At 37.3% G+C, this 24,039-nt stretch overlaps 1 protein-coding gene across 1 annotated transcript in view; it reads left to right on the top strand.

Annotated features, from left to right (window-relative positions):
* Positions 1–24,039, top strand: part of MDN1 (midasin AAA ATPase 1) — a 99,056-nt gene that overhangs the window by 15,645 nt on the left and 59,372 nt on the right. Inside the window, 28 exon segments of the mRNA XM_040551200.1 lie at positions 553–667; positions 1,379–1,572; positions 2,683–2,764; positions 4,650–4,745; positions 5,495–5,607; positions 6,154–6,302; positions 6,416–6,476; positions 7,000–7,211; positions 8,718–8,821; positions 9,810–9,954; positions 10,695–10,791; positions 11,698–11,811; positions 12,457–12,604; positions 12,790–12,900; positions 13,755–13,906; positions 14,592–14,770; positions 15,128–15,336; positions 15,851–15,997; positions 16,798–16,939; positions 17,076–17,162; positions 17,165–17,209; positions 17,291–17,429; positions 18,280–18,418; positions 18,512–18,642; positions 20,192–20,336; positions 21,367–21,496; positions 22,054–22,287; positions 23,031–23,228. Of these exon segments, the coding sequence (XP_040407134.1) occupies positions 553–667; positions 1,379–1,572; positions 2,683–2,764; positions 4,650–4,745; positions 5,495–5,607; positions 6,154–6,302; positions 6,416–6,476; positions 7,000–7,211; positions 8,718–8,821; positions 9,810–9,954; positions 10,695–10,791; positions 11,698–11,811; positions 12,457–12,604; positions 12,790–12,900; positions 13,755–13,906; positions 14,592–14,770; positions 15,128–15,336; positions 15,851–15,997; positions 16,798–16,939; positions 17,076–17,162; positions 17,165–17,209; positions 17,291–17,429; positions 18,280–18,418; positions 18,512–18,642; positions 20,192–20,336; positions 21,367–21,496; positions 22,054–22,287; positions 23,031–23,228 (3,818 nt within the window).

The raw sequence follows: 24,039 nt of genomic DNA, 5'->3' as shown, positions 1-24,039 counted from the left end.
AAAATTAAATGAGCTTAATAGCACAGATTGTTTGATTTTTAAGTCAAAGGCAGTAAGTGCAAAGTACTTGGTCATGAATATTCTAGCAATTTCCAATTAACAAGTGGTAGAAGCTATGGGCGCTATGAGAGGAACCTTTTCCATTTTAAAGCAACTTTGTTACTAACTTTATATGACTACTGGGTGGATCCAGTCTTTGAAAAGTTACTTCAATGAGGTTAAAAGTATGAAGCTCGGGGCGGGGGGCACACCTACTAAACCAACCCCTACCAAAACAAAATACCACTCTTAGCAGTTGCTGTGTGAAGAAGGTTTATGATCAATATGCACAAGGTGTCTTGATTTCTGCATGGTGTTTCTGATTGGCTTAACTTATTGTCAGTCATCTTTCTGAAAGTATCTCTAAGGAGATTTTGCGCTAGAGGGGGGAAACACAGTGATAAAAGAACAAATGATTTGGAAAGCACAGAAAAGCAAGGTAGGGTGTCTGAAAGTGCTGAATTCTTCAGTAAGATAACAATATGTATGTTCCTTTGTGTTATTTTAATTTAGAGTATTCAGTTGTGGTGGAGGTTGGTACAGACAGCAAAGCAGCCATGCCTCTCTTTTGGACAAGTATTGGACCAAAATACATCTGGATAACATGAGCAAAGTAGAACTCAAGGAGGTATGGTAGTCTTGCTCTATTGTGGTATGCGAATAATTGTTTTAATTAAGGGTAGTAGATGGTTTTCAGTAATAAATTTGGTCCTTATTTTTGTCCCTAAGTTCAGCAGTACACCCTTATCACTTCAGATCTTGGAAAATAAATGTTCTGGCTAATCTTAAAAGTCAGTTTGGCAGGATAGTATCAGTACTGGTTTCTGGCCTGTACCTGTGAAAAGCTGATTTTGGTCAGCAAGCTTTAGCAGAAAATTGAGCTGAAAGGAAATTATAGAAGAAAAATTAGCCTTGTATGTGTCTTAGCATGGTATATAGGCAACCTGAGTGCTCTAAAAAGTCCTTACAAAGAGGGATAGGAGGCAAGAACTTCTGTAGATAAAGTTGCATCATCATGATTTGGGTTTAGATTGATTTTAGATTGATTGATTTTAGATTTGAGTTTACTTTAGGGTCGAATTTGCTTTTTGTTCTTCCTGTTTGTATTCGTGCGAAGGTATTAAATGAATTGGAGTAAAGTTGGGTTGGGAAAACTGTCCGTTGGCATCCATATCAACATCATACAAGTCTCAATGACTTTTATTTGCTTCAGAAGAGAGATTACAAGAGACTGGTTTTGTGCAGCTTGCTAGCTTGAGTGTCTGTTTCTGTTGAAGTTTGGGAGGCTGATGGTTTCATTCCAGTGATGAAGATTTTTTTTTTCCTCCCCCATTTTCAGGTTCTTCAGAGCAAATACCCCAACCTTGCTCATGTAACTGATCACTTGCTAGACATTTTCATTCACCTTACGGGTGACAAGTATCAGGCATCAGAAAACAGTGCTTCTGGCTCCAGCCGTGCGTCAGAAGATGCATCAGAATCAAGATCAGAAAATAAGAAACCAAATCTGGAAGGACGAGAACTATCTCTAAGGTTGTCTTTTCTTATATGTTTATTAGGAAGAAGTTTTGTCAGTTAGCTGTATAGAGCAGGAGATTATCTTTTTCATTTTCCTCTTTCCTTTTTTTAAAAATATTGTTAATAGTTTGAATAATTAAGCTGGAATTTAATAAAAATGGAGGTTTCCATTTTTAATTTTAAAATCATGTTTAATGCATCTTAAAACTCAATGTGAATTATTTAGGGCATATTTGCTGTACTTCTGCACTTTTTTTTTTTGACAAAAAAGTATGCGTTTCAGATGCAGTGCTGAGAAATAAGTTGGAATGAAGATGTGGATTACTTTTCAATTTATTTTAACACAAAATGTCTGTTCTGGTTAAAAGAATTACTGACTGAAATATACTGTATAATGTTTTCACAATACTAGTATAGATAACTTTTCAGCAGTTGTATATAGTTGCTCATCTAGACAACTTCATATTAGACATTCACTTGTAGCATTCTAACTTAGACATGCCTCAAAATACCCAGACCCTGTGAAGTACTATTAATTTCAGAATTTTTGTGATGAAATGCAGCTTGGTATTGAATTACTTCTTCTTCACTTCTCATACCACATGTCAGTTCTGCTCGTGTGGGCTTATTATAAGCAGTAGTGCTTTGTGAATGTCAGCACGCACTAGCTATGTGTAGTACCTCATTTTTGTGAAGCGTAGGAATGCCGCTTACTTTAAAACAGTTGCTATTTTCAGAGAATTATATGTTTCCTTTTCTCACCTTTCCAAAGATCTTGTTGAGGAGGAATTGGTATCCTGTAAAATAGTTCTTTGTACGTTTCTGGATGAAAAACATGCTGGTTTTCATGTTTTCAGTTTCATAATTACTTATCCGTAATGGTTTAATGGAATATGTATTGCAAATTTCCAAGCAACCTATCAGAAAGCAACCCTGTGGGTCTGTATGTATTCATCTATTCTTTTAAATACAGCATCCTTCTTGTGTGTGGCTTTCCATGTACAATGTAAATAACAACTAGGTGTGTAATTACCAAAAGATGACATAATGAACTAAGCTGAACATGAGAGAAGATGCTGTACAATTTGGCTTGATTGTACCAAATCTTTTTGTTTTTATTTTTAGAGATTTATTGAATTGGTGCAGCAGAATTGCTTACAACTTCGACAGTTCTTCGTCAACCACAGCAGTGAATATTTTTCAGGAGGTGCAGTAAGACTTGATTTGGAAATTGCTTACCTGAACTCTGTTATTGTGTCACATATCTTAACATACACTATTTGGGAGTGTGAGATAGGATTTTATATTTAGTTTTATCTGAAGCAGCTGGACTGTAGTTGGAATGTTATGTATTTATTAGTCTCTTTCCTTAGTAGTAGGAAAGCTGTTTGCAGTGTGCTGAAAGCCAATCTAGACTTACTACTGGCATACAAAAAGTATGCTGCAACACAGTTTCGACTGATGTGAGCTGGGGTTGCATGTGATTGGGAAAGAGTGAAAATTTATGAAATTAATACAATTTGACAGACACGCTTATCATTTAAACATTCATTTCATTCACTTGCACTGCACATTTTGTATGCAACAAGGAAAAGGCCCTAGGTTTAGTTGAGTCTTTAAAGTATTAGATGTACTTGGTGTTTGCTACTTGTTACTCAGAAGCTATATTTACTATAAAACCTTACTGTGGATATCTCAGAAAGAGGGAAAATTAAAAAGTATTTATCAGAAGTGCTTCCAAAATTAGAAGGGTCAGCTGTCCTGGCTGTTCCCTCCCAGCTTCTTTCTTCTGCATGCCCAGCCTCCTTGCTGGCATGAAGTTCTTGGCTCTATGTGAGCACTGCTCTGCAACAGCTAAAAATACTGGTCTATTATCACCAGTACTTCCATCAAAAATCCAGAACACAACATTGTGTGAGCCCCTGCGAAGAAAATTAGCTCTGTCTCAGGATGGTGGTTTTTACTCAGGTGGGCAGCTGAACTCCACCACAACTGCTCTTTCACTCTACTTCCTCAAAGGGAAAGGGGGAGAAAATATGGTGACAAGGGCTCAAGGGTTGAGATAAGGACAGGGAGATCACTCATGGGCAAAACAGACTCAGCATAGGGAGATTACGGTAATTTGTTACTTATCACTAGCAAGCTAGAATAGTAAGAAACTAAAAAAAAAACAAACTAAAAAAACCTTCACTATTCTGCAATGAGGCACTAGTATGCTGCTGCTGAATATCCCTTAGGTAATGGAGATAGTGGGGAGCGCATCACTTAGTGATGTCCACAGGCATAGAGAGTCAGTATCTGAGTCTATTCACAGCATTGGAGCCATGTTTATTTGATGATACTGCTAATGCTGAATCCTTGGTATGCACTTACTTCATAATACATGCATCCATACAGTGTGTGTGTGTGTTAGGTGTCTTAAATGTTGTGTGTCTGAATTTACTGAATGCTAAGAGGGCTTAATCCCTCTCAGGTTAGTACTGGCTGGTGTGCCATGTTTTGTGACATTAGCACAGCTCAGTGGTGGAGCTTCTTGGCCGATCATGTTTCAGTCAAAGCTATATCCTAGTGATAGCTGTCTGCTCTGTTCTCCTTAGTCTTGTGTCCTTTGTGAAACAGTATCTGAATCCCTCAGCAGAATTAGATACTTAAATTTGCAGGGTAATTTTAAGGTACTCCCTTTTTGTTGAAATATGGGACATCTTTCCTACTTCTTATATGGGAACTTATGTTCCAGGTTTTGATTTTTTTTTAGGTGTGCATCAGTCAGGCCATTTTTAAGGTTGTGAGATCTTGGAACATCACTTCTTTCATTTTGCTCCAGTCGTCTGAAAATAGCTTCTGTGACTGGCTATGAAAAGCTTTTACTTTTTATAGGGTGGGTTCAGTATAAACCCACTACATTACAGAGTTCAGAACTTCCTATTTCATCTCTTTTGAACTTCATTGCTTGAATTCATCCAACAATGATGAAATAATTGTATTTGCCTTTGTTGGATTGGGTTCAGCCTCATAAAAATAAAGATGGTGCTTCTCATATAATACCATATTCAATACAAATTTTATAAGTTGTTTTGTTTTCCCCTTGACAGGCATTGGACTGTTTCACGGCTATGCTGTCCAACCAAGGAAGCAGACAGAAAATGGCAAAAGTTATTGGAAGTAAACTAAATATTTCCAAGAAAAAGGTATGTTAAGACATAATTAACCTGATGTTTATTGGTAATATTACATAAGTTGATTTTTTCTTGTGGTTCATTTATATGTACTGTGTTCTAATATTTTTCTTAAAAAATATGCCCATCTCTCTACCCTTCACACGCTTTTGTTCTTTCTCTGCAATCCTGACGTCTACTTCTTATTGTTTTATTTTCAGCCGTTTTATTTTCTCTGAAAGTTGCAGTGAGCTTATTTCAGAGCACATTTCAAATGGCTTCGTGCAAAAGAAGCATGACACAGCTGAAAGTCTGCAGTTACCTAAGCACATGACACTGCTAGATTCACAGAGTAGTAGAAGTGTAAAGAGTGTTGTCTTCCCCTCCCACTCTGTGTGGTTTCCCCACCCCAGTTCTTAATTAATCACTTAAATGAGGAGTCCAGAAACAAACATGTCAAACATGTTCTGTAATTGTCAATTCCAAAGCTGTAGAGCTCATCTATATACTAATATTGTGTGATATAAACAGCTGAGTTAAACTGAATGGTTACTTTGTCAGCTATTTCTGACCATAAAAGTTTTATTATGAAGCAAATGTCCTCCACTGTTACTTCAGGACGGAAAAACTTTTCAGCTGAGGGGACAGATGGATCCCTGAAACTCCTGTTTGACTTCTTTCCATTATTTCATTACAGAAATGTATTCTCCTCTGCCAAGGGTGTTCTCAGTGTGATGTTGCAGGCAACATTGTTATTGGTAACCTTGACGTTTTCTTCACAGGTAGAGTTCTTTTGCGAGCTGTATAAACCAGAAATTTTATTAAGGGACCAAGAAGTTTCTGTGGGAAGAGTGCGCCTCATGAAGAAACAAACCCTGGCTCTTACCGTAAAAAGGTAGAATAGCTTTTGGTTTTCATTTGAATTGAAACATTTTGTGTTGAAATAGAATAGACTGGAAGTAACACAATTAAAAAGTGCAAATCAAATAATCTCAACTCAAATGTGATGAGTTCTTTCTCTTGTGATCTGAGTTTTACATTGTGTGTCTTTAAAGCTGTCTGCATCATAGTTCTTCTGGCTGCCAAAGCATAGGGATTTTCAGGTTCTTTTGTCCTAGAGTTCTTCAAAGCAGTTTGGATCCGCAGATGTTGTAATAAGATTTTGACTGTCTTTGTAGTATGTGGCAGTAATTCCACTGTCCAGGAACTTCTTTGAGAGTCCTGAATTTCTAGGTTGTATGTTGAGGAAAGTAAGTGCCTTATATAATACTTACAAGGGTGTTTCAGAAGTAGTATTTTTCAAAACCTTATTTTTAATAAAAAATAGTAATAATAAAAACAAATCCTCAATTCAACTACTTCTCTAAAAAACAATAAGGGTAAAATTGAAACGAGCTGTTGGATAAATCTTGGCTTTTAATAGCTTCCTTTATTTTGTCAGAACAAAGCAAACCTTTGCTGCCACACGGCCGTCAGCAGTATTGATTGAGCAGCTTGCAGTTTGTGTTGTCAAAGGAGAGCCTGTGCTCTTGGTTGGTGAAACAGGAACTGGCAAAACTTCAACTGTTCAGTACCTCGCTCATATTACAGGTAAATGAAATGTGAAGACTAACTTGTACAAAGATGATAAAAAGAAAAAAAAGGCAACAACAGCAGCACAAAACGCAGAAACAAGTTGATGTGCTTTCTATTTCTTTTTCAAGGACACCACCTGAGGGTTGTCAACATGAACCAACAAAGTGACACTGCTGATCTGCTAGGAGGGTAAGTCACTGACTGCTGTTTGGTCTGTTTTGTGTAACAAATCGGCAGTATAAGAAAAAGTTACTAGTTGAAAGCATTGTTGTGTTGTCAAAGAAATGTTTTTAGATGCAGACCTGTTTCATAGTAGTGTAATGTCTTACCTTCTTACCTTTACATGCAGAAATCTTGCTCTCCTTGCTGAAGAACACATGCAGTTTCACTGAAACGTATGAATGTATTGAGTGTATGTGACGAAGAGATTTAAAAGCAGAACCCAATGTTGCTTTAAAAATGGCTAAGCAGTTCAGTATAATTCCAATGTAATATTCACTAGACATATTAGTGAGTAGTAGCAACACTACTTCACTGACTGGGGCAGTCTGGACTTAGTAGTTTAAATATGTGCAAAAAGCCTTTGGAAACTTGGGTTCCCTAATGCACGGTACTGCTTCCATTTCAAAATGCTTTTGTTAGTACACAAATGTTAGTTCCTGTTCCTCCATGACAATGACAAACAAGTAATTACTCTTTTGCTTCTCTTCAGTTATAAGCCTGTGGATAACAAGCTGATCTGGCTACCTCTGCGAGAGTCGTTTGAAGAACTCTTCTATCAAACGTTTTCTAGAAAGAAAAATCAAACATTCCTGGGACACATTCAGACCTGCTACAGACAGAAACGTTGGCATGATCTGCTAAAACTAATGCAACATATTCATAAATCTGCAGTTAATAAGGAAACAAAAGAAAATGCATCTGGTGAGAATTCAGATGAACACAGATGAACTGTTGCAGAGAGTAGACAAGTAGTGGTGAATTTTTGTTCATTGGTTGTCTTTTCCGTTTTTCATTCACCCCCCCTTTATTACATACGTTTCTTCTCGTTTTGAAAAATGCAGCCTTGGTCTACAGCAAGGCATTCAAAATACTGTTAGAAAGGTCTTTTTTTCTAACCGATCACTGCTGTTTGTTTGCTATGTCTGACAGAGTTAAGTTTGGCTTGTCTGACCTATGATGCCCTTGACATCCCATCTCCACTCACTGTGTTACTTGTTTGCAGTGTTGGTGAACAGTCCTAGCTGTTTGTGTCAGTCTTGCATATGAATCATTCATACTTTCAGACCTGGAATCTCATTAGGTCTCAGCAAATACCACCTATTTTGAAAGCTAAGCAAAACAAAACAAAAGAAACCCACAAAGTAATAATTCACTTAGGGTAATAATGACTTTAAAAGCTTGATAAGAGCTTGCTGGTGACTTGGTTTCAGTGTTGGTGATGCTGACTTGACCAGTGCTTTGCTGTAATTTGCTGTCTTTTGTCTCTGGGTAACGGTTTTTCTTGTTTTATACTTCTCTACCTACTTGGGACAGATGCAATACTGATACTGTGCCTTTCATGGAGTGGCTTCTGGTCCTAGACCTGCTAAACAAATGAAGTTGTAGCTTTTGTGTAGTATGGGCCAAGTAAACTTAATTATGAACCTCTTCTTCCCCTTTCTTTTAATTGATTCCTCTGAATATGCGGATATAAAAACAAATATGCACAAACGTCAAAAGAGATGAGGCATTAAAGAGTACTTATTGCACTTATCGACAATCCTAAAATACAGAAAAGCTGAAATCTACTGTAACTTGGAAAGCTGGCAGTTTAAGTCATGATGCTGCATATGCATCAAGCTGTGACTTTAAGCGAGTAACTGAAATAAGTACAACAGTAAACAATTCTATAACTGATAAGCAGCAGTATTTTTACTGATACTGAAGTGGTCGTTGTTAATCTGTTCTGTTGTAAGGCTTGTAAATTTGCTTTTATTTTTCTGAGATGTCTCTTGCTGTCCTTGGGAATTAGAGTGGTAACAGTCGTGCCAATTCAAGTGAATTGCCAGCATAAATATTTATTCTAAGCTAGGACGCTTTACAATGAATAGCAAATTATATGTCAACAGTGTACAGCTAAAAAAAAAAAAAAGTTGATATATAAAAATATATATATATTTAAATTCATGAGATGTCTACTGTAGAACTTGAATGTTTTTGGTACTCAGCCAAGCTTAGCTTTGTATTTGTGCTTGAAACAGCTTGATAGACATGTGGATGTGGCACTAAGGGATATGGTTAGTGATGGGACTTGGTAGGTCAAGTTGGCGGTTGGACTTGAAGGTCTTTTCCAACGTAAATGATATTATGATTCTATAAAATACTGTTTTTAAGCATTTGTGTGCTGTTGTTCTGTTGGTGCAAACTCAAATTTTGTTTTGGTTACAGGTTCACCACTGAAGGAGAAGTGGGAGGCATTTGGTCTTAAACTGAATCATGCTCATCAACAGATGAGAATGACAGAAAATGCTCTTCTCTTCGCATTTGTAGAGGTATTTAGAGTGTTGCATTTTGATGCTGGGAAGAATGAGGAGGAACATTTATAAGATGTTGAAATCAGTATTATACAAATAACATCCTGGCAAGAATCTCTTGCTGTGAAGTAGAACTTGTTCCATGATAACTATGTGGAACAACTTGAAGGGGAGGGAGGGAGAAAAAGAATGTTGGTGGTAACACATTAACTCAATGCTGTGTAGTAAGGATTAATGATAAAAGAATATCAGCAGTATGGCATATAATCTCTTTAAATGGATGAGATTACAAAATACATCTTGACCGATCTCCGGTAGGACATCCTCGTGCCTAGGGCTACCTGTGAAGTATTTAATTATAAGAATCTGTACTATGTTTCTGGAAGTAATTTTTTTTTGAAATGTTTCAAATCCATGGTGTAATAGTCTAGTGACATTGTATGCAATGGGGGAAACTATAATGTTTTGTGCATGGCTGTTCCTTGTCATCCTGTTAGTCTGAATACATGCTCTCAGATTTAGTATAAATGACCGTCCCTCTTTCTGAAAATGACTACGTAAATGGTAGGGGAACCTTTGACCTAAGTATAGTTTTAGTTTATCAAGTAGCTCACTGAGAAATACAATACTGCTTTTGACATTGTTTGATTTTCTTTAGATGAACCATCTTATTCTTAGTGTTGTCAGTGAAGCTTATGCACCACAGTGATAGATATCACTGACAGCCAACATTGCACAAACCAGAAAGGTTAATTCTGTTATAAATGTGCAAATCTAAATGGTAGTTGATAAGTATGGTAACTGTCTGGCTTTTATGACTTACAAAGTAATTGCTGTCATTGAGGGAGAGCAGAAAAACTGTTATTGCTGTAAAAAAAAAAATAATCTGAGACTGCCATTCATCTGATCAACCCATAGACTGCAATACAAGTATTTCCAATATGCTGATGCTTTAGATGAGATATTACTGCTAGTGATATGATTAACAAATAGATCTTCTTTTTAGGGTACTCTGGCACAAGCAGTAAAAAAAGGAGAGTGGATTTTATTGGACGAGATTAACTTGGCTGCAGCAGAGACTTTAGAGTGTCTGAGTGGTTTATTGGAAGGATCATCTGGGTCACTGGTGTTACTAGACAGAGGAGACACAGGTACTATTTCTATATTCAAAAATCACCATCCCTTCTTCCTCTGTTCCAGTTCATATTGCTGAACATGATGTTTTTTATGCTGTTGGCCCATTTGGGACAGCTGCCCCAGCTGTGTCACTTCTCAGCTTTGCTCATCCCCAGGCCACTTGATGAGTTGGGGGCGTGGGGGGGAAACATAAGGCTGTGCAAGCACAATTCAGCAACAGGCAAAACATCAGTGTGCTATTAAGTGTTTTAGCCCCAAATCCAAAACGCAGCACCATGGGGACTGCTATGAAGAAAGATAACTCCATCACAGCCAGACCCAGTACAGATCCAAAGGTGAAAAATGCAACTGCTAAATAGCATTTTCTAGAGCTGCAACTAGAGACAAATGTTCTATGAGCTCCTGAGGCTGTCCTTTCTTTCTGGCCAACAGAAGTGCTACCATTGTTCTGAAAGACACAAAAGGAGTTCCTCATTTTAGGGGTTATACAATTTATGAAATATTCAGTGTAGTAAAAACGTCGTGCTATGCACGAATCAAAGTAAAGGTTCCACTTGCTATGGCTGTTGTAAAGATGCAGGAATACTTCTACGAAATTCTATGGTGTTACTCTCCGAAGACTTATCACCCTGGCATTTTAAGAAAACATAGTAATGCAGTAATAGAAAACTGGTTTAGAAGAAATTTACTTAATTTAATGTAATAAATATCCTGTGTTTAACTAATCCTTTGTTACATTCCTGTTTTCCTTTAGAGCCTCTTGTACGTCACCCTGATTTTCGCTTGTTTGCATGCATGAATCCAGCTACGGATGTTGGAAAGAGAAATCTTCCTCCAGGAATAAGAAACAGGTAGGAGAAAAAAAAAAGATAAAATACTTAAACTCTGAAAAAGACCGTGACTTTAACTAGCCTTATGAATTGAACCAGCAAAGAATGCCTTATTTGAAGCCTCAGGATAAGTGTGAACTCTGGCTTCCTGTGACAGGTGAATTCCATATCATGGTGAATGTTTTTTATGGAATAGGATCAGGAAAGTAAGTATGTAAAGTTGCTGAACGTGAACAAAGGGTCTAGTGGTAGTGTAGAGTGTTGTCACCAGGGACAGGTGAATGATCTTTTTTTTTTTTTTACAATTAAAACATCAGTGCCTGGGAGTGCTTCTGCAGCAGTTTATATGCCTACTGGAGATAATAAATGCAAGTGCTTTATGTCTCTTCAGCAGCCTTACACTTGGAAACTTGTAAGTGCTGATGATCCTTGCAAAAAACTATGTATTAAGCCTTGTTCACTCAGAAGAAAGGTGGATTACATGGTAGAACAGATGCACGATATTTAGAATACTGGAATTTAAGCTGTGGCCGGGAAAACTGGAGATGTGGCAAATTCATTCCTCAGTACTGTTCCCAAATGCAAAGGTCTTCCCCTTGTATTACATTTTTTCTGGAAGTTGCGCATGCAGTCCTCCATGAGTTTCATGGACACTGTGCAAAAGTGTACATATGCAGTTACTACATGCAACTAATCATTTGCAGTTATTAGTGAGAAAGTAAGATTTAATTGCTACTAGCTCGCTGGGGTTAATAGTGAAAGGAGAGGAAAGAAAGAGAATGTGATGCAGAACAATGAAGCTGAAATATTCGATGTGGCTTGTTAAGTTAAAGTGAATTTGTATTTGCATTTGTCAAAAAGAATTTTCAGAATTTTTTCTAATGTTGTCAGATGTCTAAATGTTATGGATTGATTTGACTCTTAAAGGTTTACTGAACTTTATGTAGAAGAATTGAGAAATGAAGGAGACTTGCAAGTTCTTATTATGGATTACCTTAGAGGCTTGAACGTGAGCAAAAACACAGTGCAAGGAATTGTGAAGTAAGTTGGTTGTAATCTCTTGAAATCCTTGATGGAATAAAGCACAAAAAGGAAGTACACAACTAATCTGTGGTTGGACTGTTTAAGGAAACAATAGTGCTCCATACGTAGCAATTCTCACAGCCTTAGAAAGCAGGGTAGATGTCATCTTCATTCTGAAGGTTTCTGTACTCATGGGGAGGAGATTCGCTTTCTCTATTTCAGAAATGCTTTCTTGGTGACACCAGTTAAAAAACACTCTTGTTGCAACCTTCTTTTCCATCTTAGAGATGGAAAACGTTTTGTTTCTCTAGGTTACATCAATTAAAATCTTGTGTGTTTAACAAGTAACCTTTCTTTCCCATAGAATAAGGCATATAATCTCACTGAAGAACTGTTAAATGCTTAGGATACTTCTAGTTTACAGTTATTCTCTGTGTATCAAGCTCTCTCAAAAATAAGGTTCTGAAATATTCTATTGGTTTGTTTCACTGATTATACTGATAGCAGAGTGTGGCATGGCTTCCCCAGCCTAGAGCTTCTAAAGAAAGCAGCAGTTGGAGATAAGCTTAAGTGGTCGTACTTTGGGATTAATTCCTTAGAGCAATGCTCTAATCACTGAAAACACTATGTAACTGGAACTGGTTGCACTCTTTATTTTTACAGCTTTTACTTAGCTGTGAGAAAGGAAGCAGAAACAAAGCTGGTGGATGGAACTGGCCACAGACCTCATTACAGTCTCCGTACGCTTTGCAGGGCGTTGAGATTTGCAGCATCTAATCCATGTAGCAGCATACCACGCTCGCTGTATGAGGTGATTACCTATGTCGGGGTTTATTTCCGTTTGTGTATTCACTACAGAGTCTGTTTGGGTAAAGGAAAAACCTCTTCTGGGTGCAGTGTTGAAGTCAAATAATTCTTTTAATTGTTTGTCTGTTTTTGTCTTTTTCCTCCTAATCATTTTTCACTTATTCACTGGCAATAACTTTTTTTTCTTAGGGCTTCTGTTTGAGCTTTCTGACGCAGCTTGACAGAATTTCTCATCCAATAGTTCAAAAGCTAATTTGCCAGCATATAGTCTCTGGCAACATCAAAAGTCTTCTCAAGCAGGTAGGTAACAAGGCCTATTTTGAGCTGGTTGATTTTCAGAGCAGAATTTATTTTGAGTAGCTTTCTGTGCCTTTTTTCTCCCACATTTCCTTCACATAATCTCACAGTCATGTTTTTTTTTTCTGTATGAAAGAACTTAACTTTTTTCCTTCAAAAAGCAGTTCCTTAGTAATTGTGTCTCTGTATGAAGTATGAAATGCCCATATGTTAGCTGGTTTATTCATTAGTACAAAAAAAATGAAGGACTGGTGATTATAGCATTGTCAAGTGTAGGCAGCATAATATAATAGTGACTTCAATTCTAAAGCTTACAGGTTTATGAGGAGCTTTCACAGGCTTTTCATTTTTAGATTCTAAATGTCGTATATATGGATATAAAGCAAACATCTTTGGTTTGTCTCTAGTGGGAAAGGAAGAACCTTACTAGTTCTGAGAGCCCAGAATGCATTTGCATGGCTGAGTGGGCAGCTGGGATAGGAAAGCCAGTTGTAAGAGATGTGTATTTGTTTCAGAATAAAAACCTTCGTGGCAGCAACTATTATGTATATGAAAAGTTAAAAGCCAATTTACCATTTGGAAGTGTATTTTAAAATGCGCTAGGAGAATGTCTTGGGAAACTTTTATTTTTATGGTGCTGGCAAAGATTCCTGCTGTGTGACCTTGAAATAATCTGCTCAGGCTTTTCATGAAATTTGCATTCTGTGACAAGGGGACAGTGCTTACTGCAGGAGTGCTCAGGGAGTAATTTAAAATGACTTCTTAGAGAATGTTACAGTGGTATAACAGTAGTTGTCTTCATTAGCAAATTGAAACTCATTTGTATAATCTTTACTTCTGCTGTCATCTCTCCTCAGCAAATACCAAAACCCCAAGGAGATAAATTTATAAATATAGAAGGATACTGGATTTCAGCTGGGGATAAAGAACCTATGGTAGATGAGACTTATGTGCTAACCCCTTCAGTTAAGCTTAATCTGAAAGACATGGTCAGAGTTGTGTCTGCAGGGTATGTTTGTTTATTTTTTTTTCTGTTAGTAAAAAGTTAAATATTACTTACTGTGTCACCTAGTCTTTGTTGTTTAGCATGAGTAATGTCCATTTTCCTTTTATTTTATAGTTAACTTTTCATTATACACTGATTTGAATTTACATAGCTATTTCTTTTCTTCTTAAACCATCTTATTGCTATAATGAGTTTTATTTAAGTGATGATCTAGAAATTAGCAGTTAGAATAACCTGCTTATTTCACACTGTAATTAAAAAACTTATAGAATCACAGAATGGTTTGGATTGGAAGTGACCTTAAAGATCATCCAGTTCCACCCCCCACCCCCCCGCCATAGGCAGGGACACCTCCCACCAGACCAGGTTGCCCAAAGCCCCATCCAGCCTGGCCTTGAACACCTCCAGGGATGGGGCATCCACAGCTTCTCTGGGCAACCTGTGCCAGGGCCTCACTGCCCTCACAGTCAACTTTGTGGGTAGCAGTTAGCACTTGGGGGTAAAGTTACTTATGTTACCATATTAGTATATGATATTAGAAATTCAAAATGAGTTAAATCATGATATCTTGGTAATGTTGTTACAAAAGGATCTATGGAAATTTTGAATTCCAAATAATGCTGTTACCTTGTATATGAGAAAGATACGACTCATGCTTTTAACTTGCTGTTTTGGTTGTACCTTTTAGGACTCATCCAGTACTGATTCAAGGAGAGACCTCTGTTGGTAAAACCAGTTTAATTCGCTGGTTGGCTGCTGCTACTGGGAACCATTGTGTAAGGATTAACAATCATGAGCATACCGACATCCAGGAATATATTGGCTGTTATACATCAGATGCCTCTGGGAAGTTGGTGTTTAAGGAAGGTGAGTGGGGATATTACATTCACTTCAAATTCATGTCTTACTTCACTGCTTGCTTTCTTTTCTGCCTAATGTGCCTGTTTTACCAAAATGGAGAGAAGACCTTCCATAAAGTTAGTATTTGCCTATTGATAGTCGTGTGAATTTCAGTGAATTCTTGAGTTCACGTTTGTCTCATCGCTACTTGTCCTACTGCACATAATAAAGAAAATAATTCAACAACTTAAACAATACTGTTGCTTTCCTCTCTGAATTAATATTTGTACTGAGTGAAAACTGGTTGCTAAAAGTGTCTCAATGCTTGCTCTGTTTGGTTTAGTTTGTTAGATTTTAACTAGAACTCTTTCTGTTCCCTCTAAGGCATCCTCATAGATGCAATGAGAAAGGGTTACTGGATTGTACTAGATGAACTGAATTTGGCTCCCACTGACGTTCTGGAAGCTCTCAACCGGTTGTTGGATGATAACAGGGAGCTGTTCATTACCGAGACTCAGGAAGTTGTCAAAGCTGCCCCTCGCTTCATGCTGTTTGCTACACAGAATCCTCCAGGTCTCTATGGTGGCAGGAAGGTCTGTATAATCATTTCCTTTGAGTAACTCCAACCCTAGGGAATGAGTCCTTATCATACATAGAAGAGTAATGTGAAAACTTTCTGATGCATTGTACAGAATTAATATGAAACTCTCAAGAGGTAGAGGGTTGAGGTATTTGTGCAATGACTTTCAGTACAACTGGATTCTGTTTGGGTTAGATGCTTGTTTTGCAGATACTAAATATCTAATTCATTTTGAATAGCTGAGATTTAAGTGTTTTACTGAACGAGGAGTTCAAGTCTGTTGTATTTGATGCCGCATTTCTTGTTCAAGAGTGCTGGAGAAGAGACTTGACTTAGATTATTGATGTCTGTTTTTTAAGCTCTTGTCCTCATCTAGACTGTCTCTTATGCTTTCTTCCTACATTTGTGTGTATGCTAATTTGCATACTATGGGGCTAACCATGTTCCTTATGATGTGTAGGAAGAGGCATATAAAATAAGTAGTACCGAAGGAAAAGTTCAAGCAATAACATTTTCTCATATTTTAGGTTTTGTCTAGAGCCTTTAGAAATCGTTTTGTGGAACTGCATTTTGATGAACTGCCAAGCGCTGAACTGGAAACCATCCTGCACAAGCGATGCAGTTTGCCACCTTCTTATTGCAGCAAGCTTGTCAAAGTCATGTTAGACCTGCAAGTATGAGTCTTTCTTCTTTTTGTAGAAGGCATGCAAACGTATTTCAGTGCTAAGTAGTACAGATACCCTTTGGAGGAAGGTCTTGTGAACTGGCAGACACAAAACCACAATTGAGTGAAGATAACCCACAACTAAAGTAATTAATTCAGTGGTTAGGACAGAGAAATAAGGAAGGTGATGTCAGATTTGGGAGAAGGCTAGCAGCAACAACAGTGACAAGAAAATTAATAACAGAAGGCCTTGTGATTTAAAGTGTAAAATCATTCTCTGGCCTGAGCGGAAAATGTAATAATAGATTTGTAGCAGTTTTTGGGCCACGCTAAATTTGGTACTATTTTTAAGCAATAATTTTGGCTGTGTTCTGATGCTCCTATGTTTAACAAACACTTAAAACTTAGTAACTAGCTAACGCTATCTCATATTTTAAAGCAATTGCAGCAGCACAAATCAGAGGACACTTTTCCTGTAGCTTTCTAGACTGGGTGTTCTTAGTTTATTTTTCTGTATTGAAGTAAAGTAAAACATAAAAGTGTTAACATCCATTTTGGTGTAGAACCTAATCTTTTGCTTAGATCTTGTTTTAATCCATGTACCTGTGTTCTTCTTATTTTTACTTATTACTTAATTATGTTATTTTGTTCCTGAGTACCTATGAAATTGCCTACGTATAAGTAATTTGGGTCCGTGAGTTGGGGTTTTTATTTTGCATACAGTTCGTTTGAATGAATGTCATATTAATCTTGCTTAAAGTGGTCAGACAAGTTCCTGAAAAAATGGCTCATGTTTTGTTCTTATGACAGTCTTACCGCAGAGGTTCAACAGTTTTTGCTGGGAAGCATGGGTTCATTACCTTGCGGGATCTGTTCCGTTGGGGTGAAAGGTACAGATTGGCAGAACAGCTGGAAAAGGATTATGACTGGCTTCAGCACTTAGCAAATGATGGTGAGCTATGCTACTTTCTTCAATTTTTTAAAGTGTCTCTGCAGAATTGCTTTCTAGTCCCAATTATTAAGTATATATATATATTGTTGCTGATTAACCTGGTAGTAATTGATTTTTCTCTTCCCCTGTTTTATAGGTTTTATGCTTCTGGCAGGCAGAGTTAGGAAACAAGAGGAGGTGGATGTTATAAAGAGAGTCCTTGAAAAGCATTTCAAGAAAAAATATATCCTGAGTCTCTCTTCTCAGGGGAAAGTGTCAAAAAGCTACTGGGTGAGTTTCCTAGAAAAAAAAAAAAGTATCAGAAGTTCTCTAGATGTGACTGAAGCTGACAGATTGCTTTGTGTTGTGCAGCTAAATTCTCCACACAGATGTCAGTGATGGGCAGAGATTTTAACCACATTGTCTGGACTCAAGGGATGAGGAGACTTGCCATTTTGGTGGGAAGAGCCCTGGAGTTTGGTGAACCAGTACTGCTGGTGGGAGACACTGGGTAACCTTGCTTTTTTTGATGTAGTTTTTTGTAGGGCGGCAGCAACAGCAACTCAGACACAAAATGATTGAGTAGGCTTCAGTGCTTCTTTGATCTGGGATATTTAAGCCTCTGTCATGGCAGAATTGCAAGTGCAGTTTTCCACAGTTCTTTTTGTGGGGTGGCAATCACATCTTTTAGCCGAAGTCTTTAACAGGATTGTCTTCATTGTGTATAACTACATAGAAATTATATAGAAAGTAGTAAAATTGAAAGTTCACTGTTTGCGAGCACATTCATGTTGCATGTTTTAAGGGGTTGAGAGAATATAGGTGTGGCATGGTTTTTTTTCTTTTCCACCACTCCTGTGTGCTCTAAAGGAGGTCATAAAAATAGGTGCTGTCTGCTCATTTGCTCGTTTTAAATTTGGAGAGTAGATTTTTATGGGAGAGAAAGGAAGAAAAACACAGGAAAAGGGAAAAGTAATATCTTATGTAAAATGGGAACTCTAGGTACCCAGCAGTTTATTTCTTCAGATTTAGGCATGATCCAGACAGGTAGCATCTCCAGTTCACTTGAAATATTAGGACTGATTCGCAGGGGCAAGGTGGAATAAATTTGCTTTTGAGCCTGTAGAAATCCATCAGTGCAGATATTGATTTAAATTTTAATTAAATGCATCTTGTGCAAGTCAGCAGCAGTTGTGCCAATAATGGCCTCACCTTCCATGTGTTTATCTCAAGGAAAGGAATAGAAGGAAATTTGCATGCTGAGGGCCTTTACCTCATAGATCTTCAGTGAAAGTATGAATCCTGCCCAAAATGAGCTTTGTTTTTTATTCTTGCCCTTTCAACTAAATGACTTTTTGCAGGTGTGGTAAAACTACCATTTGTCAGATCTTTGCAGCATTAACAGATCAGAAGCTATACTCAGTGAACTGCCATTTGCACATGGAGACTTCAGACTTCCTGGGAGGACTGCGACCAGTCAGACAGAGGTCAAATGACCAGGTTTGTCTCACATCAGTAGTAGTTGGTATTGTGACCATGGAAGCAAAAAGTAACAATTATTAATGATTTTTCATTTTCTTTTCCATTTCGTAGGAGGAATCTGATAGTTCTAGACTGTTTGAGTGGTGTGATGGACCTCTTGTTTTAGCAATGAAACAAGAAGGGTTTTTTCTGCTTGATGAGATTTCTTTAGCTGATGATTCGGTTCTAGAGAGACTTAACAGGTATGTTGATGTGTCTTAAATGTGCTTAGTATTAAGTATCCTCAATGAAGCATCATACAAGCTTGAGCAGGGTAAATCTAGCTTTTTAGGCACACTTGTTTCTTGGCCCAGGTGAACTGCTCTCTTAATAATGTAGTTCTTGCTGAAAGGAAGAATGACACAAGTGACTAGACTTGTTCATCTTCCAACTTCTGTGCCAGTTTGCTTTGTTTTTTATTTTCATCCATCTGTTAGATGTGCTAGTTTTTATCATAGTAATTCTTAGACAATTTTTGTTGTTTGAAATTATCACTAAGGTAAAAGATACCAAGGTAAGACAAGATGAAACTGCCTTGTCTTGCTGAAGTCTTAATCTACCTAGAAAAATAAAAGATACTTTGATTGAAAAGCAGATATGTGTAGGTTTGCTTGATGTGTTGGTACTGGTTATGTTTGTTTTGAATGCTTTAGTTAGTGAAAGCCATTGCTTTTCATTTGGCTTTATGGTGCTGCTACAGACTGATCTGCACACTAATTATCGTACTTGTTATATGGACAAAAATAAGATGATGAGAGGCTATAGTTACTCTATTTAGAGAGGCTATAGTTATTCTATAGCTCATGTCCCTAGATAAAGAAATTAACAACATAAAATACAGTTCAACTAAAACAGTTTGAACAGTATCTAAAAGCAGTACACAACATGAGGCAAGCTGGAAAATAAAACTACAAGCAAAATCCCTAGTTTACAATATTAATTTTTCAGCTTGTCAGTGAGTTCTTGAAAATGATGCATCTTCTCAAATACTAGAAGGAGAATCTAGCTTTCTTTCTACTTTTTTTTCTATCAAATCTTAAAATACACAGTTGAGTGTCTGTTTGCAGAAGTATCTTTCATTTGTAGTCTTTTTCCATTATCCTTTATGTTGAGATGATTAGCAGCTGTTTCCTCCACCATATCCAAACTCTGTTACAAGCTTTTTTTCTTTTTCTTTTTTTTCCTTTTTCCATTGTATCATTGCAGTTATCCTTCCTTCATAATGTTCACTTAACTTTATGTTGTGGTTTAACACCAGTAGGTAACCAAGCACCACACAGTCACACTCTTACTCCACCTCCTCAGCCAAACAAGGAGAAGATATGACGAAAAAAGCTTGTGGGTTGCGATAAGGACAAGGAGATGACTTGCTAGTTACTATCAGAGTCAAAACAGATTCAGCATAGGGAGATCTAGATCATTGTGCGGATTTCTTCATCTGCTCCTGTGAATATGCATTTTACCATAGTTTTTGTGAACTGGAGAGCTGTGAGTTATATACATTATTAGCTAAGTCTATTTGAGGAATCACTTCAGCTGAACCTTTTCAACAAAGTTGGGTAGAGTTTCCTTCTGACTGAAAAAAAAAGTTTGCAATTAGGAAAAACAAACAGATTATATTGTGTTTTTTTAAATACAATTTCTGGGCCAATGGATGTTTAATCTGGCCAATTCTCGTGACTTTCATTCTTAAGTAATTTCAAATGAAGTATGAAAAAAACTAAATTGATTTTTTTTTAACCTCCCCTTTAGTGTTCTTGAAGCTGAGAAGACATTGGTACTTGCTGAAAAAGGTGGTCAAGATGATGAGGATAACGAAGTAGAACTGTTGGTTGCAGGAAAGAAATTTCGTATCTTTGCAACCATGAACCCGGGAGGTGACTTTGGGAAAAAAGAGGTGAATGTCAAAGCAACTGGAAGTATAATATACATCTTCTGGTCATATTAACTGTTTAGTGATAGAGGTGCAATATAAAAATGCATTATCCCAGTTCTGGCATTCAGTGCTTTCTGGTTGGAGTCTGCCTCATTGCTCTAAAGGAAGATTAGGATACATCTGTTCTCCACCACTTCTGCGTACTATTATTTTTACAATAGTGAGTCAATACTGAGCAGAATGTCGAAGAAAACTTAAGACTTCTAAATACCCTAGGTAGGCTTGGTATCAGAATATTGCAAGTACAAGAAATGTGGCTCATAAAGCAAGCAAATCTAGCTCTAACATGAGTCTCGAGTAGTGTGAAGTTGCATAACAGATTATTCTCTTTAATACTTCTCAGAAAGAGTCAGCTAGAAGTCATCTTTTCATTTTCAGTGAATATGAATTATCCCTGAAGACCTTACTCAGTAAGTGGGGAAAAAAAATCAGTTTCTGAAGTTCTGCTTTAAGTCATTTAGAAGCCAGGTTTAAAAACAACAACAAAAACACCTTTAAGGGATACTGTGACCTAGGACTAAGAAATGACCTTTATTTTACTTAAAAGAAGATGGGCAGTCTGTTAGGGTTATTTCTACAGTACAAAACAGTACCTTGTAAAACAAATGTTTAAAACGGATTTATTCCTGCATTGCTAATGTATTTTGCTTCACTAATTCAGGCAGAGTAAGAGGAATTACAGAATGGAGTTGTAATTGAAGGTAAATTTCCATATGATAGTTTACTCCTGTAAGCAAAGGGACAAGAGAGATTACATAGCCATTGATTGATGCATCGCAACCTGGAATGAAATGGAGCTTTGGTGCTTGCAAACCAGCTTGTTTTTTTTCCATATTCTTTTGAATTTTCTCATTTATCAGCTGATCCTGCATTGATGCCACTACTAGAAATTTTAAAATTCACACGCTTTCAAAATTTTTATCTAAAAAGTGGCCTTGTCAAATGGGATGTAGTGTGAAATGAATTGCTATGTAGTTCTTCTTGTTTGCAGCTTTCTCCTGCATTGCGCAATAGATTTACGGAGATATGGTGTCCACAAAGCAATGGCCGTGATGATTTGATACAGATTGTAAAACACAATCTTCATCCAGGATTGTCTCTGACTGGAATAAAGCATCAAGGTAGGTATTTCTTGTGTGTTCAACTTCAAACATTATTAAGAAAAAAAGTTATTTACTGCTGTTAAACTTTCCTCAGAATTTACATGGATGTGTACCTTTTATTGAAAGTACATTTCTCTCTGGGGACAGTTACAAAATATTATGGACTCTGCACTTCCTTCATAGCATATATTCTGTGACTAGCCAGAAGTAAGATCAAGACAGTATTTATTTAATTCACCAGCTAGGTAGCTGAATTATCCCCAGCCCCTCGGTGCCAAATCTTAGTTCCAATGTAAGGTATTGAAAGAACTAGCATTTTGTTTTCTGCCAGCAGGTTCACTGTTAATATTCGCTGGACTCTGTCTTTGTACTTGAATTTTAAAAGGGTCTGTAACATAGCACAGGCATAAATTTGCTCTTTGGTTATCATGCCTGTTGGGGAATAGAGTACCTACCCACATTCATGCATTACAGTTGTATGTACACTATAACAATGCTTATTATATGACAACATAGTAGATTTGACTAGTAAAATTCTTTTGATAATTGCATTAATTTTTGACTTTTTTTTTCAGGGGCAGACATAGCAGAGCTTATGATGGACTTTGTTGAATGGCTGACTAATCAAGAGTTTGGTCGCCAGTGTATTCTCAGCGTGCGAGACATCTTATCATGGGTTAATTTTATGAATGTCATGGCAAAAGGTGAAGAGTTGGATTCTGCCAACGAACATAGTCTTCTTTATATTTCTCCAATGATGTCTTTTGTCCATGCTGCGTGTTTGGTGTACATTGATGGAATAGGATCAGGTATGTCTTTCAGTGTTGATTTGATAGCGAAAAAGTTGGAAGTTATTTGTATTGATATGTATGAGTGGAATGCAGACAAAATGCTTTTTGGCTAGCATGGGACACTTATGGTAGACATTTTCATTTCGATTTTACAATATCCTGTTATTTTCTGTTTCAGTAGTGAGCTTGTATAATACAGCAAGCTTAAGTAAATTGCAGGTAGTGATAATATTTCAAAGGCAAGCACACAATTAAAAGAAGCATATGTTTTTTTATCAAGTCTTCTGAACTGATATATTGTGATACAGTATTTAACTGCATGACCATGTGTTATTCTCACTCCCCCAGCCCAGAGGCTAGCATGGTCCTACTAGCCAGTATCATGGGCATAGCTCAGAACTCATCCCTGTATGTTTGCCACTGGCCCAGCTGGTAGATAGGAGAGAGAGGAAGAGGAAGGAAAAGTGAAATGCCACAAGAAATGCAGGGAAAGAAGTTTTGGGGAATTATGACGAGATCAGGATGATAGTGATGGCAGAAGAAAGACTTTTTGAAATAAAATGTCTTTACTGCTGTTGCTCATAGAACAATTTCTCTGTTACAGTGCTTTTGCTTACTGGTGCTTTCAGTACTAGCACCAAATATGTACTTGAAACAGAGTTCTGTGCAAAATGAGTATCTGAAAGAATTCAGTCTCGTTAGTCATTAGATGAATATGCCTAGTTATGGTTCTGAAGAACACTTAACTTTCCTAATTACAGGTACAACATCCTGCTCAGCTGATATGGCTTTATTAGCTCGTGAAAAATGCCTGACATTCTTATGTGAGAAAATGAGTCAGTTCCTTGAGCTGACCGGTTATCAGAAGAATGAACTAAAGATTTATGACAGAACAAAGGAGAAGGAGTTTGTGTGGATGGACGACTTCATGGGAATTGACCCATTTTTTATTCCAAGAGGCAAGAGACTGTGGGAGTGGGTGGACATTAATTCTGTGCTTTTTTTAAAATCCCTATAGTTCTGTTACTAACTAGATCTAAGTAGGATGCCTAGACTGTTATAGCACAGTTGGTAGTTTCTTCTAAAGTTTAGGAAAATGGCTTTTCTGACTCCAAGTGTGTTAATTGCAATTAAGAAGATGTCTGTTAATTGCTTTCCTTGACTTCTTAAGATGACTAGTTAGTAGCCTAGTTTTAGTAGACTTGGTGTTTTTGGTGTAACGAAGCATCTTTACTTCTGAGCTGTAGTTTTCTATCACTTTGCATGGTCAGAACATCCACTAACTTCAGCCTAAAGCTACAGCTCATTGTGGGCCTTGTGTAAGGCATGGGAAGCAGGGTTCCAAGGTACAATTCTAACCAGAACTCCGATGTCCTGCCTTGCTATATCCTCTCAAAGATTTGCTGTGATTTTTGCAAAGTTACTTAATCTCTGCATTTCAGTTTCTCACGTGTCAAATTAACGCAAGAAGAACTATCCAATACTGTTTTCCACTCGTAAAATACAGTGAGGGGACCAGAAAGTGGTAGAGATTCGGCTGTCAACTTTCTAGTTCACCTGTCTAATTTCTGGCAATACTGAGCTATGTAGTGCGTGTTCCTAGTGCTACGTTTGTCATTCATCATTGAACGCTTTGATACTATGGATTGTGTTAGTCATTTATAAAATTGTACAAGGTAATGCTGTTTGTAAATTTTTTAGTTTCCTCTGGATCACTAGGGATTAGAAAAGGAAGGTTCCCTTTCATACTAAACAGGTTTAAAGATCTGT

Source organism: Cygnus olor, chromosome 3, assembly GCF_009769625.2.
Source record: "Cygnus olor isolate bCygOlo1 chromosome 3, bCygOlo1.pri.v2, whole genome shotgun sequence".
In the NCBI taxonomy this organism is placed as follows: Eukaryota; Metazoa; Chordata; class Aves; order Anseriformes; family Anatidae; genus Cygnus; species Cygnus olor.
Note: the sequence above shows the minus strand (reverse complement) of the source record. Positions and strands in the feature narration are given on the sequence as shown.